Source organism: Oreochromis aureus, linkage group 19, assembly GCF_013358895.1.
Source record: "Oreochromis aureus strain Israel breed Guangdong linkage group 19, ZZ_aureus, whole genome shotgun sequence".
Taxonomy (NCBI): domain Eukaryota; kingdom Metazoa; phylum Chordata; class Actinopteri; order Cichliformes; family Cichlidae; genus Oreochromis; species Oreochromis aureus.
In genome coordinates, this window is record NC_052960.1 from 25,964,158 (window position 1) to 25,983,701 (window position 19,544).

At 38.3% G+C, this 19,544-nt stretch overlaps 2 protein-coding genes across 2 annotated transcripts in view; both read right to left on the bottom strand.

Moving 5' to 3' along the window:
• Positions 1-1,786, bottom strand: part of LOC120434741 (potassium voltage-gated channel subfamily H member 5-like) — a 37,639-nt gene extending 35,853 nt beyond the window's left edge. The window contains exon 1 of the mRNA XM_039603065.1: positions 1,716-1,786. The gene's annotated coding sequence lies outside the window, so the exon portion shown is untranslated. The remainder of the gene's footprint in view (positions 1-1,715) is intronic.
• Positions 1,787-7,021: 5,235 nt separating this feature from the next.
• The window catches only part of kcnh5b (potassium voltage-gated channel, subfamily H (eag-related), member 5b), a 114,279-nt gene continuing 101,756 nt past the window's right edge, over positions 7,022-19,544 (bottom strand). The window contains exon 12 of the mRNA XM_031727504.2: positions 7,022-7,337. Coding sequence (XP_031583364.2) covers positions 7,039-7,337 — 299 coding nt within the window. The 3' untranslated portion in view covers positions 7,022-7,038. The remainder of the gene's footprint in view (positions 7,338-19,544) is intronic.

Sequence of the window (19,544 nt, forward strand, 5' to 3'; positions counted from 1 at the left end):
AGACAACTGCTGCTCACTGAATATTTTTTAAGAGGGAACTTTCTTTGTAAACCCCAGAGATGGCTGTGTGGAACAATGCAGGTAGATTATCAGTTTCAGATCAGTTTCAGTCTGGCACCAACAATCTTCCCTCTTTCATTGTCACTTAAACTGCCTTTGTAATGTTAATATATTATTTTTAAGTCCAAAAGTTCAAAAACATCAAGATAAAAAAGACAATTTAAACCTCTCTTTAATCACTTGGAGGGAATGGACCCAAATTCAAGACACACAGAGAGTAAAAGTTCAAAATCCAAATCTTAAGTCAAAGCAGCCAAGTCATATACAAAAGAGACAGCAGCAAGCTGATCAACTAGGTGATCTACATTTGATGAGTGATGGTGATGAACTGACAGAATACAAGAGATAATTGTGGAACACAACACCAATGAAACTAATCAGACTGGGCCAAGCAAGGATAGAAATTTACTAAATACTGAGAGTAATACATAAGAGCCAATGATTACAAGAAATGTGAAAAAACCTTCATCAAAACACAATAATGGAAAAAAGCATGACACTGATGGCTTTAGTCAAAGGTGCAGTGTTTTAAAAAGTACTGCGACAAATGGTTAATCAAGTGGATGGCAAACACAGGAGAAACTGATTGTTCCGTTTCTTTTTGGATCACGAAGGTGCTCAAGGTGTCATCTAAATAATGGAAACGGATTAAAACACTAACTGTTTGGAAATCCACAAAGCCTGTAATGACAAGCTGTCTTTCCTCATCATGACCCATCAAACTCACATAATGCAGAGTCTCAGCCATAGCAAAGCTCATCAGATGCTCTTGTTGGCTGCAAGGTAATCAAAAGAACTAAAAATCTAGTGTTTTACTTTCAGTTTTTAATTCCAATGTTTGATAGCAAATATTTCAACAACAACAGGAAGATCCACAGTCTTTGCATGCTGCACAGCAAATAGGACTAACCTTATCATCAACTTTGAACATAAGTGTCATCCAAAATCAAAACCAACCCAAAAAAGAAAAAAAAAACTTGCTGTTTATATATCTATGTTTTCAGGCCACTTGTCTTGCTATAGTGCAACCTCGTCTCATCTGAATGTTTTTGCTAGAATTCCTTGACTGTACGATGTCTAAATCAAAATCAAATGGTTACCGAATTGGTTATTTTAGAAATGGTAGTGCCAATTGTGTCATGTCATGAGTTCTACAGCAGTTTGCTCAAACATACACAGTTGAAGTCAACTTTGGTGGGGTATCTGTGGCAGGGGTACAACTAGATATGAAAATTTAAAAAAATATTTGGGGGACGTGAGACTTTGTGTCATGTCTTTGCAGTTAAATGGATTATCCCACATTTGGAAGGTAAATGCCAAAATGGAAGACATTTTAAAAAGAAATTAGCTCATGTTCAAACTGTGTACGTGAGGTGTTAGATGAACCAATCCATTAAGAAATCCACATCTATAAAAGCCAAACGAGGTACTTGAGCCCTCCAGCAGGGTCAGAAATAAAAACGTTTGGCACTCTATTGAGTACTGTCTAACACAGAGTTCAAGAATTTAGCATTTAGTATTCATGTTTCAAAAACAAACAAGTATTTTACTGGAGAACAAGAAAAATGAGGAGTCAACAAAATGAGGAAATATAATTAAAGTCAAAGCATGACAGCGAAAAAGAGAGAATGATAAGGAGAAAGTAAAGTGCTTACAGGCGTAGATTGGTAGCCAGCCACGAGTGACAGAACGAGTTAGAGCTGACACATATTCTGGTCTCCTCACAGTCCCACAAGCCCAGTCTTAGCTCCCTGCAGAAGTTGTTTGTCTTCATCATGGCGACAATGTAGCAGCTGCCAACCATCCTGGGAACTAACGAGCTACTGAAGAGAGGACAAAGCTCTGGCCGCAAAGCTTTCTCTGTGTTTACATGAAGGTACCGCCGGGTCAAATTCCTACAGAGCACTGCGAAAAAGTGTCCATCTTTACAATTACCTCAGTTTAGAAAAAGAGCCGTCCAAAGACAAGGGATTGCTTCCCACTTGTTCCCAGTGCAGCTAAGCTTGTTTAAAGGCTTGTTCATGAATCAAGTCCAGTTCTTAGGAAGGTGATGAAGCTGTCAACGCATGAAGGAAGATTGTGTTTAAAACTAAAGCAGCTAACTTATTGTAATGTTTGGGGGGTTTGTTTTGGTCTTTTTTACTTTTTAAAGCTTCACTTAGCAATTTATTGGTGCACTGCTGCTGCATAATCAGCCTAAATCACACACTGGGGATGCAATGAAAATGAGCATCATGTCCTTTTCTAACTGACATGCACTCATTGCTAAAATAACAACTGAAACTGAGTTGTTCTCAGTAGTTCATAAGGGCCAGTCAGGACAAGTATACATGGAAAACTAAAGAAATTAAGCTCCAGCCTCCATCAGAAAACCAGAAATGCTTTTCTAGTTTTTGTCTTTTCATTTCTTAAAGTAATATTTCGCCCAGTGACTTAATAGTATTTGGTAGAAACAGATTATTAAACAAAAAGAATACAATTAAAATGTAATTATGATAAAGACGTAGGAAATTCAATTGACCCTTGGTATGCGCATGAATTATTAAAACATGATGTGCCACAATGAACACACTGGCGAGCTTTACACACAACATTAATCCCATTATTGTCACGTGATTGTAGCTTTCAAATGTATGGAGTAGTTCCTTTTCGCTACTCTCTGATATTTTAATTAAAGAAATTGGAAAGTTTATATGCAATGACTGTCTCTCATTCATATTTTGACAAGTTAATGTCAAGTAATAAACTACATTTAGTGAAAGGTCATAGATGGACTGCCAATTCATTAACTAATTAATCTATTAAATTACAGTATTTTAGGAAATGTAGAGGGCTGGTGTGACAGAAGTGGATGCCAGGATGAGGGAGCAGCCAGATGAAGAGGATTAAAGCCTCTGGTAGACCTTTAGCTTACAGGTCTTGTTGCATTTGGGAATTTTGTATTTTCAGTACGTATTCAGGTGGAGTTTCTGTTTAGAGGGGTACAATGGTGAAAGGTTGACATCAAGACAGTCCTGAGCTTAAATCTGCCAACCTGCTGGAGCCTCTCTGTTTGGAGTTTGTATGTTAGCCATCAGTGTTACTGTGGGAGTGAATTGTTGTCTGTCTCTATGTGTTAGTCCTGCAATAGACTGACAAACTACCCAGGATGTATCTTACCCTTTGCCCTATGACAGCTGCGATAGGCCCCAGCTTCCCCTGTGTACCTTTTATTGTTCCTGAAAGTTTGGGATATCAGTTTTCAGCTTTTTTCACTATTTTCTTTGAGGAGTTTTTGCATTAACTCTAAGTAATGGTTTGTTTAGTTTTTTACTGTTTCCTAAAGTTTTGTGTTTGTATACTTTACCCTGCAAACTTATCTTTAATAAAAAATGATTATTTTACAAGAAACATCACAAATTTGTTGTTATTATTTGCAGTATTATTTTCAAAAGAATTGAACAAATAAAAGAAGAAAACGCCACATATGACAGGCTTATATCCCAAGATAATTTGCAATTCAGAATAGCATCAGTGTTTTTCATTTTTACTTTTGTTTGGTTTTATGCAACTACAAAAAATAAGGACCAGACACCCACAATCAAAACTCTAGTAAGGTCAGCTTAACTGACCAGTTAAATCAGGAACAACAGGAGTTACTGTAAAATGTGTACTTGATGCCAGACTAAAGCTGTGTGTGTAGAGAGCACTAAAATTATAGGGCTGGATCGATGTGCAGCTATCCTGTTTTATCGGACAGACAAATATATCTGCAGCCTGCATTAATGTAATTTCTTTTAGACACAGGTAATCAATATATGGTACATGTGGGGTTTTAGTACATATTTTTACTTAAGAGAAGAAGCCTGGATCCATTCACTGCCCATTCTGAGTAAATGTAACTCAAGTTTGACTGAAAACATAGAAATGATATTTTGAATTTGGATGTAAAAATGTTCACCCACATGTTTACATCATCTCTAAAATTAGAAATATCCTGTCTCAGAGTGACCCTGAAAAACCAGTTCATGCTGCTCTTAAGGTCTTAAATAATCAGGCCTCATCTTATCTTAATGGCCTTGTAGTACCATATCACCCTATTAGAGCACTTCGCTCTCGCACTGCAGGCCTACTTGTTGTTCCTAGAGTATTTAAAAGTAGAATGGGAGGCAGAGCCTTCAGTTTTCAGGCCCCTCTTCTGTGGAACCAGCTTCCAGTTTGGATTCAGGAGACAGACACTATCTCTACTTTCAAGATTAGGCTTAAAACTTTCCTTTTTGCTAAAGCATACAGTTAAGGCTGGATCAGCTCACCCTGAATCCTCCCTTAGTTGTGATGCAATAGGTGTAGGCTGCTGGGGGATTCCCATGATGCATTGAGTGTTTCTTCTTCAGTCACCTTTCTCACTCACTATGTGTTAATAGACCTCTCTGCATTGAATCATACTTGTTATTAATCTCTTTCTCTCTTCCACAGCATGTCTTTATCCTTCCCTCTCACTCCCCACCCGGTTGCAGCAGATGGCCCCGCCCCTCCCTGAGCCTTGTTCTGCCGGAGGTTTCTCCCTGTTAAAAGGGAGTTTTTCCTTCCCACTGTCGCCAAAGTGCTTGCTCATAGGGGGTCCTATGAATGTTGGTTTTTTTCTCTGTATGTATGGCTCAGCTAGGGCCATACAATATAAAGCGCCTTGAGGCGACTGTTGTTGTGATTTGGCGTGTATAAATAAAATTGAATTGAATACATACATATATAAAAAACAACTGACAGTATACTATGTATTATAGATTATTCTGGTGGGAAGATGCCAAAATACATAGGCATTGGCAGCAAGGTTAAAGGGTAAACATATTATCCAAAATAAAAAATGTCTTGTGCTATTAGTTACAATATACATCAACATGCTCATGTACTCTAGTTGCAGGTTTAAGGGACAAAATAAAAGGTGTTCATGTGGCCATCAATAAATGGTAAACTACATATTCAAAGCCACACAAACAAATTGCAGTAAAACCTACTTCAGAGAAAGATAAGATTTCCTGTTTGAATGTCAATAAAAATGGACAAAATCGTGCAGGACACAATGAGGCTATCTGTATTATAGGTATAATTTATTACATTTAAGCCACACTTCCTAAGCCATAGGAAAAAAAACCCTACTGAGCTGAGGAACCATGAAATATGAAACAGGACAAGTAAACAACAACAACAGACTTGTTATGAAAGAAAATTAGACAACATGATGTGTGCGAAGAAAAAAAGAAAATGTGCCAGAATGGCAGAGAATAGTGTTTGATTAGGACTCAAGCCCGTACTTTCAAATTTGCTAAATTCAAAAGAGCACAGAAATCCTTAAAAAATTAAACAACAAGCCTCATGTGTGGCTGTGAAACTTCTGCTTGAATGGTTTTACAAAAGACGAGCAATGGTATCAGAAATGATCATGTTTCTCTGGTAAAAAGGCAAAAAACACATGTCTGTGGTCATAAAACCGCTGAGGCTACAAGTCTGCTCACATTGCACTAGAAAACTTATAAGATATTTAGCAAGTCAAATTAGTTCAACTGTATCGATCTGTTTTTAATGAATTCAGCCCTAGCTGAGCCAAACTTTTCTCTTATTTGGAATGTCAGTGCCAAAACTTTTCAAATTTCCAAATAATATCAATATGCATGAAATATGCATGAAATTGACAAGTAAAGCATGGCGTCAGAAATTAAAATACTTGGTGTTGAACATTCACACTGCTTAGTCACTATTACAGTGAATAAAAAAACTTAGAAAGCTAACCAACCTAAAGATTCATTCTCACTATCACCAGCATGCCTCCAAAAAAGCCATCAAACTGAACTTAAAGGATTGATCATTACATAGAAAGTAGTGTACATGACACCTGAACTTGAATCTGTTATAGGTTTTCCAGTTGCAATGTTTTTGATATTATAAATGCAAGAAATTTCACGCAGACTTGTCACATAAAAACAAGATTTCCCTTCAAATGGGGACTCGTGACTACAAATGTCAAACTTTGTGTTTTGATATATTTGTCACTAGAGCATGGCTGTGCCAGCAAAGAAAGTTGTATTGAAGATATATCATGTTAGTGTTTCAAAGCTGTAATATTTCAAAAACCTTACTGTAAAAGGGTTAGCTGTTGTTTCGCAACAACACAGAACGGCCCCTCTGGTACATAAGCAGTGCTGTGTGCTTCTCTTCACCTGAGTGTTTTAAAAATTCAGTGCTATTGGCCAGAGGAGCAGACAGCTTGGGTTGGTAGACTAAAAACAAAATTTAGGTGGCACTACTACTGACCCTGTCAATAGCAGCTAAGTCTGAAAAACTATGAGTCAATTGTGCTGTTGCACTGATCAGTACAGTTGTTGTCAAAACAGCTTCAGTGAAACAACAATACTGTCTACTTATTAATGAAGCAAAGATGTAGGTATGGGTCCTTTTTCTTTTGCGTGAATTTATAAAATGAGTTTTTTATTAGTTTTATTTGGTGAGTCTATACACAGTTGAGGTCATGTACTTATGGTAATTTTGAGCTTTTAATGATCTCTTAAACTGATCTTTTTACAGGGTGGAAGGATTTACAGCATACAACTTTATCCAAATCCGAAATAAACTCTACAAGTTTGAGTTTATTTTGGATTTTCCCTAATCCACACACACAGGGTCAAACACATACATACACCCTTGGACATTTAATCTTTGGTTATCTGTTAGAAAGCTGCACCTCAACAAGATACTTTTGGTAGCCATCAACAGCTTTTGCATAATTCTGGCTGAATGTTTGACCATTCTTCTCTTCTTGGCAGAACTGGTGAGGTTTAGTATCTATTCTCATTTTTACCTGTTTACTTTTCAACTATATGGAAATCTAAAAAAAATATTTCTAAAGCTGGCTTTAGAGAATAGGTTTTCTAAAACCAACTGTGAAGTCAAATAAAGAACAATCTGACTGTCAGTGATGTGAGAAGAAGTCATAAATAAATCCACCTACACAGAAAGCAGCAAGAAAGGTTTGTCAGACTGCAAAGTGGAGTGATGTCTGTTATTATTACTATTTATGTACCACGTACAAAGAGCTGAATATCTTACCCGCTTGCGCAAGTTACAGGTGAGGATGAGGTTGCGGGAGAAAGAGTTGGCGAAGGAACTGTAAAACTCCAAAACTTTGAGCAAAGCTTCCCTCTTGATGACGTGGAGGTCACAGTAGGTAAGTGCTCTAACATTTGCACACGCATGTGCAAGAGTGGTTTCTTTCCAAAAGACATCTCCGAACACGTCACCTTTTCCTGAGGACACAGTAAACAGGAAGAGCATTTTATTCATCAGTGATAACTATCGCAACATTAATTGTTTACAAAGATGACACCTGAGGTAAAGCACAGAGCAAGCCCTGCATGCCCCTACACAATCATTAAATTAATGCTGTGAAGTTATACAAGTTATTCAGATTCCTACTGCTGTGGCACAGCACAGCCTAATGTTGGAAATGCTTACCAACAATGAGTTACAAGCACAAACACACTAAAAAGAGCGCTGAACGAGCTGGTGTTCTCAGTGGAAAGAAAGAGAAATCCTGTCCTGTTATCTATGTAACTGGAAAATCATGTAAGATTTGTTTTGTTATATCAATCTGTTGTATCTGCTTTTGTTTGGTAAAGTAAAATAAATCTCTGTATGTGTACAGCAGCTCTTTTTATTTTGCAATTTACATTTTGGGAGAAGTTCCATGTTTAATAATTTATTTTATTATACAAACACAAATTTGCATTTAAGAAAAGCTGACTTTTCTTTGTCTATGCTGTCAGTTATTGGACATACAAAGAAAATCATAATTGGCAAAATACAGTATCCGCAGGTCACACTTATAAAAAATGGTAAATGACAATCGGCCGATAAAACTGCAATTTGCGCATCTCTAGTTTAATTGAAGAAATAGAGAAGCCTTTACACAGTATCTGATAGAAAGCATGAATACAATGTAGAGCACAGTCACATAGGACTGGGGAGCTGTCGGCGAGCTTCTGGCAACTACCACTCACTAGACCTGTCACTAGGCCTGAATGAATGAGGCCTAAAATCTATAAAAGCTGAATATACTATAAAAGCTTCTTGTAATAAATAACTTGAGATGTAGTAATTTACTAGCAATTTCTGAGTATGTCAACAAACAACCGTGTGGATGTCTGATATGGAGCCACATACACCATTGCTGCATTATTCTGTGTTTTACCACCACCCACCAAAGTGTGAGTTTACATGAGTTAAATGGTCACACAGCATGGAAATGTCATTTATAAGAATTACATTAATATTTAATGAGACATGACATTAAATCTCTGTCTGAACCACACTCAGTCTACGCTTTGTTCCTTAGCAACAGTTTTACCTGGCCAAGTCCATAGCAATCAGACCTGCTGATTTGACCATGTACATCATTAAAAGTTGATGGCAGCTGGCATGTAGTGGGTATGGATACAGTTATGTTGGCAGTTAGATAACTAATAAACCATAGAAGAAAACGGAAAATTTTTTTGAAACATTGACTGTAGAGTTCTGCTTCACTCTTGGGTGTTGATCAATATTTCTGAAGTATAGCAAACTTCTTTGAAGCACTTAGTCTTTGGAAATAGAAAGTTCACCATCCATGATGTGTATGGTCAGTAGATGGTAAATAGTTCTTGTATAGCCCTATTCTACTCCACTTGAGCATTCCAAGTGTTTTATAAGCATGTTGGCACTGTTGGTAAACCTGGGTGAGCTACAGACAGCCCATCTAGCTGCCTCTATTGCCAGATGGAGCAAGTGTACAAATCATGTGGTGCAGTTGTTCTGTAGGCTACTCTTGCTTGTGCAGTGGTTGGTCTCTGCCAACCAGTTGCAAAGAAGAGCAAAGCTATACCATACAACAGGTTAACTAAAAGTAAAACCAACTGTTTCACAAAACATCTACTGTAGCCACTACCTGTGTTTTTTGTACTTTTTAAAAAACTTTATTAAATACCTACACACACAGAAGATAACTGCAGTAGCATGACAGAGTATGCACGAGGCTGCTACATAACCTTTGTTTTTTTCTAGGAGATTCATAAACTCTTTAAAATCTTTTTAAAAAATACAGTAGGGAAAATATCTGAAGAATAGTAGAATTTTAAAAATATCTTTTTATAAAGTTATGACCTAGTAAATAAAAAAATTCAGCTAAAACCTTGTGGATGACGAAGTAGATGACATATAGCAGACGTATATATGTATAGCAGATGAATGAGTATTTACACTTGTGAGCACCTCCTGAGCAGTGCCATGCTTGTTGTCATAATAACAACACAGGAAGAGAACAACAATTATAGGAAAGAACGAATACATCATGTCATCAAAAAATGTTTGTGAGTGATGAATTCAATTGTGCCTGATAGTCAAACATGAAACAAACATATTGATCGACTCCAAAAAGGCTCCAACCCCACTGTGTTTCCTGACATGAAAACAAAATAAGTTATAAAGCACAAAAATAGTTAAAAAATGACCCATTATGAAATCAATGTATCTTAAATAGGCAGCAAACAGAATATAATGGTGCTTCAGCATGACTTTTCCCAGAAGACATCTAGGTGCACTCTGAGCTCAAAAAAGTGAAGACGAGACTCAAATCTGTGTCAAACCTGCCACAACTATCGTCTCAGCATTTTTCTGACAGCTGACCTGGATAAGACGCGACAAAAAGCAGTCCACACTGTCCACAAGCTGTCACAACACGCTGAGTAATATACGTATACTGCTTCCAACATACAGTCGCAAAATGAAGCATGTATGCCACCGTGGGTGTGTGAGTGAGTGAATCTCATCTTGACAATCCCTCCTTTGCACCCCTGAGGGCCCATTTCCTTCTGAACATCCAACAGAGGCTCAGGCAGCAGGACTCATCTGGAATGAGCTCCCTGGAGACCCACAGTTCCTTGCCAATTAGCAGTCTGGATGTGGATGTGGTCACGCGGACCAGGGGGTGCTGAAGATGGTGGAAATGTGTGCACTGAATCTAACGCTTACAATGAGATTATAGATGGATGAAGATGGATACATTGGGGCCATAACCCCCATTTCCAGGCTCTGCAATGCTCCTGATCACTCAGACACATCTAAAGCCTTCATATTATTCTGCCTGACTGCTAAAAGGAAAGTGGTGTACAGAAAAAAAAGAAATCATCAACTCTCTCTCCTAAGTTTTCAGCAAACACTGATAAGCTTTGTTAGAAAGTTGCATTCATACCTGCTAATAAGTAGCAAGTAACAGACTAATAAAATACTAGAATTTTACTCACCAAAACTGAAGCATAAACTTTGTTGCAGATTCTACCTCATAGCACAGCATATAATTTAATCTGGGGCAGAGATTGGTGTGCCCACAGAGAGCCTGCAGTGGGCTATTTTGGGTCGCTATATAGGTTTTCTGTGGGCAAGACTATTATGGGTTGCCCACAGAAAACTGTGATGGGGGACCTTCAGGGTAAAACTACTATGAGGCCTGTATGGGCTAACCCACAAAGCAGCCACAGAGGGTTTTCTGTAAGCAAGCCCACTGTCAGGTACCCAGAGAATTCCCTCTTGGGGGTCCAAAAGGGCAAAATTGCTACAGGCCCCACATTGGCTACCTTTGCCCATAGATAACCCATGTTTAAGTGTTGTTCTGTGACTCTAATTAGAAAACTGGCTCAAGCCCCTTGTGACTGCAACCTGTTAATTAATGAAACCACACCCTTAAGCTTAAGAATTAGTATCACTTGTGGTCACAGCAAAACTTGCAGACTTTGAAACAAATAGCTGATGGGTTGTAGCAGCCACCACATTAGAGGCTTAAAACTATAAACCAGCCTAAAATGGCAATTACCATTTTGCATTCTCTAAACAGATACATTGCAAATTGCATTTTTCTTGCCCTCATCAATCATATGCTGGTCTGCCAGTCTGGCATCAAAAGTTTGAGATGATGAAATGGAAATAGAGCTGACTAGCATGTTCTAATATTTGTTCTTGTTATTTGGAATGTATGTGTGGCTGGTTTTCTCTACTATAGATAATCCTCAACAACAGTTCAGCATTTTCTGTTTTTCTGCAATCCAGATTTTGATCTGATTTAACCATCTATGACTAAAAAACCCTCACAAGAACAGCTTATTCAGATGGCTGGTAGTGAAAATGTTACAGCATGGCCTGTAAACAAAGCCCACATTTTACTCCACCTTTGCTTTTGTGACCAGCCTTAATGATTTTGGCTTCTCGGGCCAGACCACAAATTGTACTACCATGGCCCTGGGATGTTGCACTCCTTCCTCTTGTAGTATCTTTAATTTGACTGTTTTATATGCTGTGAGGGAGTGCTCCCTTTTCCTGATTGGGGCATGCACTTGCTCTTCATCCTGCCTTCCTCCTCTTCTGCTCCATTCTGGCTTCTGTCACCAACTGATTGGATCAGTGCCATAGTTCTATGCTGCACCCTGAGAATATATATATATATTTCTGTGTTTTTTTTAAGTGCTGTCAACTTGCCATTGAAGGCCGCTGTGATTTAGTATGAGCACTTAAACAATCTTTGCTCTTTGTAACTTTATGTGAGGTTACTAGTAGGGTTGGAGAAACAGAGTTCAGGGTAGGGTTAGAATTCTTTAGCATTGTTTTTTATAGTTCTTTATCCTCCTGCTATTTCCTGGAGAATGAGCCAAGAGTTAGACCTTTCTCTCTGTTAACTTAGATGGGGTCAGGGGCCCCACTTCCATTTTATTATTTTTAAATAGAATAATTAGGTAGGTTGGGACATTTCTGCTAGAATTCAGCTTTTTGTTTCAATTTTTTTTAGATTAAGTCGCACCCATTTGCCCTGGTTTCCCTGTATAAACTTTATTCAGTCAGAGTGTGTCCAAACTTTGCTTGGACCTCTGAACACTACTTTCCTATTCCATGGACGCTGCGGTGTAACAGTACAATTATCTTCTTTCTTCATGTTATTTCAACATAAAAACTAAAAACATTGAAAACTATGAGAGACAAATCAATCACAGCTCAGTAAATAACTTTACATTAAATGAATGTGAAGTGCATTTCATCATCACCTGATTTTAGAATGCCAATAAACAGGCTACCTTCGATCTCATAATAACCTAGTTTACTTGTTCAATCACATCTCATCCCGAAACTGTTTCAGTATAGTCTGAGGGCTTTAAATGTTCAATTTGGGGAAAACAGTCTTGTTTTTTTCTGATCTTTCACTAAGGAACCCCATGCTGAAACAGCCTTGGCAGAGAAAGCAACAGATGTTAATTCCTCCCTGCTGAATTTACTTCCAAGGTTTGTTTCCCCCGTATTATCCCGACCCTCTGTGACACACTGTACACTAATACATCTTTGATCCCACTGGAATCCTACAGGACTCGCTGGGTGCCAAATCTTAGCCAACATAAACAAACCAGAAAAAAAAAAGAATCAAAACAGATCACAGCTTTTCTTAGGCATCAGTGTCACTGAGACAAATGCGGTGTTATCCGGTGGTATTTATGCAGATGAATGGATTTGCTCTAAATGAATTACACTGGAGAATTTCTTCTCTTTGCAAACACCAACTCACAGTTAACATTCTGACATATGTGTATCCCCCATCAGCAGAAAAAGAAATTACCTGTGGGTGGATGTGCCCTTCTATTGCTTTATCTAGCAGTGCAGCTCAACCTGATGGCAGTCCAATAAGATACATGTCAAGGTGGTACTTAGAACCGGTGTGCTGATGCTGCTGTAACCACTGTCAGCCCATTATCCTGAACCGAGTAGGTGGAGATAGTTATACAGCTGCAGTGACACTGATATCCTCCAACAGCAGCATTAATGGTCCTTACTGTATTAGAAGCACCACTATTACCATTTGAAGCCCATGTTGGCCTTGCCACAGATAAACTGTCCACTTGTAGAAATGTTGTCGATATGAATGATTAATAATTTCTAATGAAGATATAATTAAGTTCATTCTATTCTCAACAACAGGAACTTGAACTGCCTCAAAGTCCCAACATGACAAACAAGGTATTAATCAACACTACTTACTCTAATGAGATGATTAATTAAAATAATTGGTGAATTAATTAGAGAATGTTGCTGTATCTGCTTACAGCAAAATGTCCACAGTATTTACACAAGCTTTATGAAGTGTAACCAAGGTCACCTGAAGGTCTGAGAGGGTTTAAGCACCTGGGAAGGGATCTCAAGACTGCATTGTAGGTGGTTGACAGCTGGTGTCGTAAGCCACCACCTCTGTTTAATGATGGTTGTTTACAGTAGATACAGAAGGCTTCCTTTGCTCGTCTTTCAAACCATCTGTCTTTATGGTCAGAAATGTGAATGTTCTTCTTTGGGTACAGATATACACCTGAGTCTTGACATGTTGAGGTAGCTGTTGAGGTGTTGTGCCACGCATTTGTAGAGTGGCTGTTTGGTTTGTCTTATGTAAAGGTCTCAGCGCGCTTCACCACACTGCACAGCATAGACTATGTTGTGTAGCTTATGTTTAGGAGTTTTGTCCTTGGGGCAAACCAGATTTTGTCTGACGGTGGGCTGGGCCTGAAGTGCACTGGGATGTCAAACTTAATTAAACTGTCCCAAGTTTCTCTGACAAACCTGAAACATAAGGGATGGCAATGTTGTGTTCCATTTCTTTCGTTGAGCCTTACAGGAAACGTTTTCTGTTGAGAATTTTAGGGTCCTGACTACCCCAAGTTTATGTTAGGTGGTGGGAGTATAAGAGTAGAGTAGGTACTGGTCTTTGTATTTGAGTTTCTGGTAAACTTCAGAGTTGAGGCTACAGTATCCAGTCTTAGTTATTAGAGTAGAAGGTTAATTGGTGTACCTGGATTTAGTTGATAAGTAGTTGGAAACACACCATAAACTGCGAGGTTCAGTGAATTCTAATACATGCTTAGACATGCCATGATATCAGGTTAAATAAGCATGTTAACAGCCTGGTGTCTATAGCAGATTTCAGTAAAACTATATTGGTTAATATTAAGGGTGTGGCCAATGTCTGCCTGAAGCCACCTCAAGCAATAAAGCTGAGTTTGTACACAGAAGAACTCATAACAACAGTGAGTTAGATGTAGATGAATATACTAGTAATATTAATACTGATAATAAGAAAAAATACTGGCACTGTGGGTGAATTGTTAAGTATCACTACTCTGACTCAGATGTTATCTCACTGCACTCTTGAGATAGTCATTAAAAGCAGCACTGCCTTAAAAAAGATATTACCCTCTCTGTGGAAGGTTCCCTTTTATCATTGTCTCTTTAACCTGTGCTTCTAATATATTCCTCTTTTAATGTATTACACATCAACAAAGCTCCACGATCATTCTTAGTACCATATTTTGTAATGCGGCCAATGCACACTTGTATGTGATTAGAGGCTCATCTCCTGCTGCTCACTGTTTCTCACTGGGCCAGAACATATTGCTATATGAATAAGAATCCAGACCAAAATCCCCTTCTCATAACAAAGCAGCATGAATATCTGAAAAATTAATCAGCTCGTCATTTGAGGGAAAAAAAGAAGTAAATTTTCTCAGAGTTATACCAGAGGAGAAATCAATAAATATATAATACAGGCTAAAAGCCTGATTGTGAGCAGTTCCCTGTTTATTCTTCTGCTCTTCCAAGTCTATGATGCCTGGATGAAAGAAGGAGGGGAAACATTTTCTTTTTCTTTAAATAGAAATGAAACCTGATCAGAAAACTGATGAAATTGAAGCAATTCTGATAAATGTAGAGGACTTTAGAGTGATTTGTCCTTTTGCTAATAATCCAAAATTTAGAACCAACCATATGAGCAGCAAATCCATCCTTTTTGGCCTTAAAATCCTTACATATATGATGGAAAAGGCAAATATATTCAGATAACACCAAAAGTTAATCTGTGTAAAACATAAATAAATAAATAAATAAATCTTAATTGTTTGGCAGATTTTATACAAGTGGACAATTAGCATCAGGTACTATGTTGGTGTTTGATGAATTATGCATGGTAACACATTCCAGTTACCCCAAAGTGCCACCGCACAAAAATTGGTTTTCATACAACGCATCGTACACATCATGTCTGTAATGTAACGTACATAGCATAAAATTTTTGTTTTTTGGATGAACCTTTTAATTTTTTCCCAGATTTTACCTGATATGACAAATCTACGGAGCCCCACATGGTACACTGGGGAAAAAAAGATGTACTTTTGCAAAATCCTGCAAAAGTTTTTAATTTAATTGCAAGCACTTCCAGGTCAGTACTGAGTCCTTGGTCGGTAATCTGGCATGCTGAACATTTCCCGGTGGGCTGACGCACTTTTGGGCTGATGGATCAATTGAAGGGCTGCTGTGCACCAGCCTCACAACTCTGACAGTTGCCCATAGGTTCATTCTTTTTTATTACAGACACTGTATTGCTCAGCATCACTTTTGCTGTGTGTTCAAGCACCTTATAGAACAGAGTTTAGTGTGGAAGAAGTAATGAAAGCTGAAAAGCTGAGAAACTAAAAATAAATGCAGCAAATGTTAGCTGTCGGGGCTGCTGATGCTGCACCATCAACAGTAGTACTAAAATCAACTAGTAACAATTCCTCACAGTCGCTGCAGTCTCAATATCAATAATCAAACAAAATGAAATACATTTGTTTATTTATTTGAGCTGTCATGGTGGGCTGCCTGGACCAAAAATGTCAGGGCCAATTTTTTTCTCCCAGTCCAACCCTTGAAACAATCATAGCTCACCCACGGGAGAGATTCATAGATATTTATTTTGAGCTTGGCCTAAACTATAAGGACATTAAATCAGCACTTTGCAATACACATGGTTTTTATATAAGAGACAGACATCTGTAGAGAGTTCTTGGTGTAAGGGAACACACTCATCGCAAGGCATATGATGGTTTTGATTGAATTCATTGACAACCAGCTGCAGTAAGCTGGACAGCTTCACGGGTACCGATGGAAGTACGATAAATGCAGGGGAAAAACTCTTTCTCAGGATCACGCAAAAGCACTTCTGTTTTTTCTCTCCAAGGTGCCTTGCAGGGCTCCGTAAAAGGCTGGTAATTTTTTCCCCTAACATATTTAATAATGGAGTTAAGACTATATGTAGTGTGTTTACTTTATGTGTGTTAATTTGTATGTCTTTGTTCTCCACGCTTCCACATTTCCACACTCAGATACTTTATTTGTCCCTCAAGAGAAAATCTGTTTCCACAGCCTGTGTATGGAGACATTAAAGAGCCATTTTAAAAACACACACTGGCATTACCACAAGTATCTTTGTTGTTCCAGAATATGTGTGCACATACTTGTGTGTCCACCTGATGCCACTGTACACTAATGAGAGCAGAGTGTGTTACATGCTCAAGGAGCAGCCTCACCACTCAGCCTGGGGAAAAATCACTGCTTCTAAAACCACATCCAGCACAAAACAGCTTCATCCTCCTTTTCTTGCTCCTCCCTCCTTCTGCCTCACCTTATTTCCATTTATTTCACTTCTCTCTTTAAGTTGTATGATCATACTTATTTTCTCCTTCCCTCTTTTTACCATCAATCCCTCCATCTCCTTTTTATTATTTTATTTGTATAAGTCGACTGTGTTTTTCTCCCCCTTCCTTTGTTCCTTCATCCTTTCCTCATCCTTTCTATCCTGCAGTCTACTCTCTCTTCCGCTCTCCACCTAGGATCATTGCATTCCGCGTTTTTTTTATTCCTCCATTTTGAAATCACTTTCTTTAGAAGGATTCACTTCTTTAGCAGGATATGATCAGACAGCTACCTCTTCTTTTCCCTTCCACCTTTCCTTTCTTCGATTCTGCTGCTGTCCCTTTACATCCTATAGTGCATTCTGCTTACTTTATTATAATACATTACTCTTTCCCTGTCTTGTCCTTGTTCTTGTCCTTGTTTCCCACCATGAGCTCTGGTGCTGAAACAACTTCTTTTCTTTTTCACTAAAAGGAAAAAAGGCTAAGAATGGGACAGAAGTCCGAAGAGGAAAACTTTGCAGAAGGAGGCAATTATTAAAGTGAAGCCTTCTTTTCATGCCAGGAACATACAGAAAAAACCCTTATCTTGCTTCCTTTAACCTTTACTATTTATTGCAATTCTTCTCACCCTTTCCAAGATCTTGTCGTTCTCCTTACACCTACACTGGCCTCCCTCCATCCTCCTCTCAGTGTGCAGGCTATGATCAGACAGCTACCTTGTTCTCCAGCACAAAAGACGAGTTGCAGCCCTAAGCACCGCTACTGAGGAGACGTTTTCTTGGTTGCTATGCAACACAAACTTTAACAACAACTTGCAGGCAATCCAGTTAGGATCAGATGGGCTTGTTGCTACCCACAGTGAATTCTGTGGAGAGATTTTCAAATTCAATAAACAGTACTTAATTATTTCTTTCACCACCTGTGGCGAGGATATTCAAAGATCGTTGAGTTTCAAGGTGTTCTATACCTCATGTTACATTATACATGCAGTCGTTGTGAGTCATATTTTGTCTGTTTATCTAGTTATATAAAACATATAAATACATTTTAAAAACTATGTTTTGTGCTATCATACATACATAAATTACATACATGAAGATATTTTGTGTGTTTGTGTGGTTTTGTCTGATTCTAAGAGTCTATAATGAGTCTATAGTTATTATCACAACAGTAATGACACTGTTTTAATGATTATAAGGGCTATTATAATGAGCAAGTTGAGCTGTTACAAAGTGCCAAGGCAAAGATAAAAGCAGTGTAAAAATGCGTGTGTGGTTGGATGAATGAGAATTGCAATAGAAAGTGCTTTGAGTACTCAACTGAGTAGAAAACCATTTACCATAGAGACCAAAGAGTTACTGAGTGAGGAGAGCGCTGGAAACTTTAACACACCACCGATCCTGTTCTGTAACTTTACATGGGTGTGGACACGTGGCCGATATCTCAGAGGGATACAATTTTACTGATTTGTTACATCTTATTGACACATTTCATTTCATTATTTCATTCATTCAGTTTTATTGCTAACTCAGATTTGCTGTAGTTTCATTTCAAGTATCTAGTTAATGGAACTTGACATGTTCAGCAGATGATTCATATCACCTGTGGGGGATTCTGCCTCCTAAACAGGTGCTCTTTGTAATGTGGCACTGAATGAGGAAGTGTTGACTCAAAAGCAAACAGGAGCAGAATATAAAAAACAAGAGTGCTCATCACAAATATAATTATAAATGCAACTCTAAAACAGAGGTGATTGGAAATAATGGCCTTGCTCTTTTTTCAGTCGAGGTACATTTTAAGCCTATTAAATAGGGGGCTAATATGTTAGAAGGTTGCTGCAAACTAATACAAAAATATCAGGAGGTTCCTCAGGAATATAAAATGAAAATCAAGCAAAACTTGGGTTGAATCAGTTTTAAAGGAGACAATAATTGCCAGTTAGCACTGATGTGGTCTCCAAAATCTTTCTGAAAGAGCACATTCTAACCTCACATTTTAACATTTAACTGGATTTAAGAGTTTGGACACTGAAAGAACAGAGTTTCACTGCTGCAGTAGAATCAGTAGACTCTCTGTGTGACTCTGATTTGAACAGTGAGGAGCTGTAAAGCCCTATGCTTTCAAAATGTCAGTGCCATGGTTTAAAGATATAACGATAAGTGTAAAACAAACACAACCATGTTAAAAATATATTTCAGTGCAATCTTTATCCTGTCTGTCTCCACAGTATCAGCAGACAACTAGCTGACAATTTACTGATTAATGACCCCACTTAGATGAAGCAGTTTATCAAACATTTAATATGCTCTTTATGAACCTCAGGCTGCTTCCTCGCCTGCTGCAGCCTCCTAATGATGTCAAGGAAGCAAAGAGGCAACACAAAAGGAGACTCTGCAGAGACCAGATAAGACAATAAGGCCCACTCTGACGTATTTTTGCCCGTAACCTTCATCTGCAACTGATTTGGTGATCTACGTGAGACCCATAGCTGCATTATAGCAGTTAACAATATTACATGCCAGAAACAGCAAGGGATTACTGTATTCCCTAACATTTGAACATCAAGCGCCAAGAGCCCACGCCATCTTGTCCGCTGATCACGCTGCATTCCTTCGCACATAACTGGTGTGATCTAGTCCCATTTCAGAAGGTGGCATCCTGTTCCAGATCATTTTCCAATAATGCCATTTGATTGTCTCAGCCGCAGGTGATAAGTGAAAAATTCACTGGTCACCTATAGAAAACATGTGCTCCAGCTTCTGGAAACATGAGACTGCAGAGCCCATAGAGGCAGGCATCTAAAATGAGTCTATGTTGGACGATGAAAAGACATCCACTACGACCACATCTGGGCTATAAAAAGCTCGTACACGGAGGTGGATGTTAGCATCAGTAGACATAAAAAAAGAGGTCACCTGATTTGGAGACAAACTTTTTATATGTAAAAAAGAT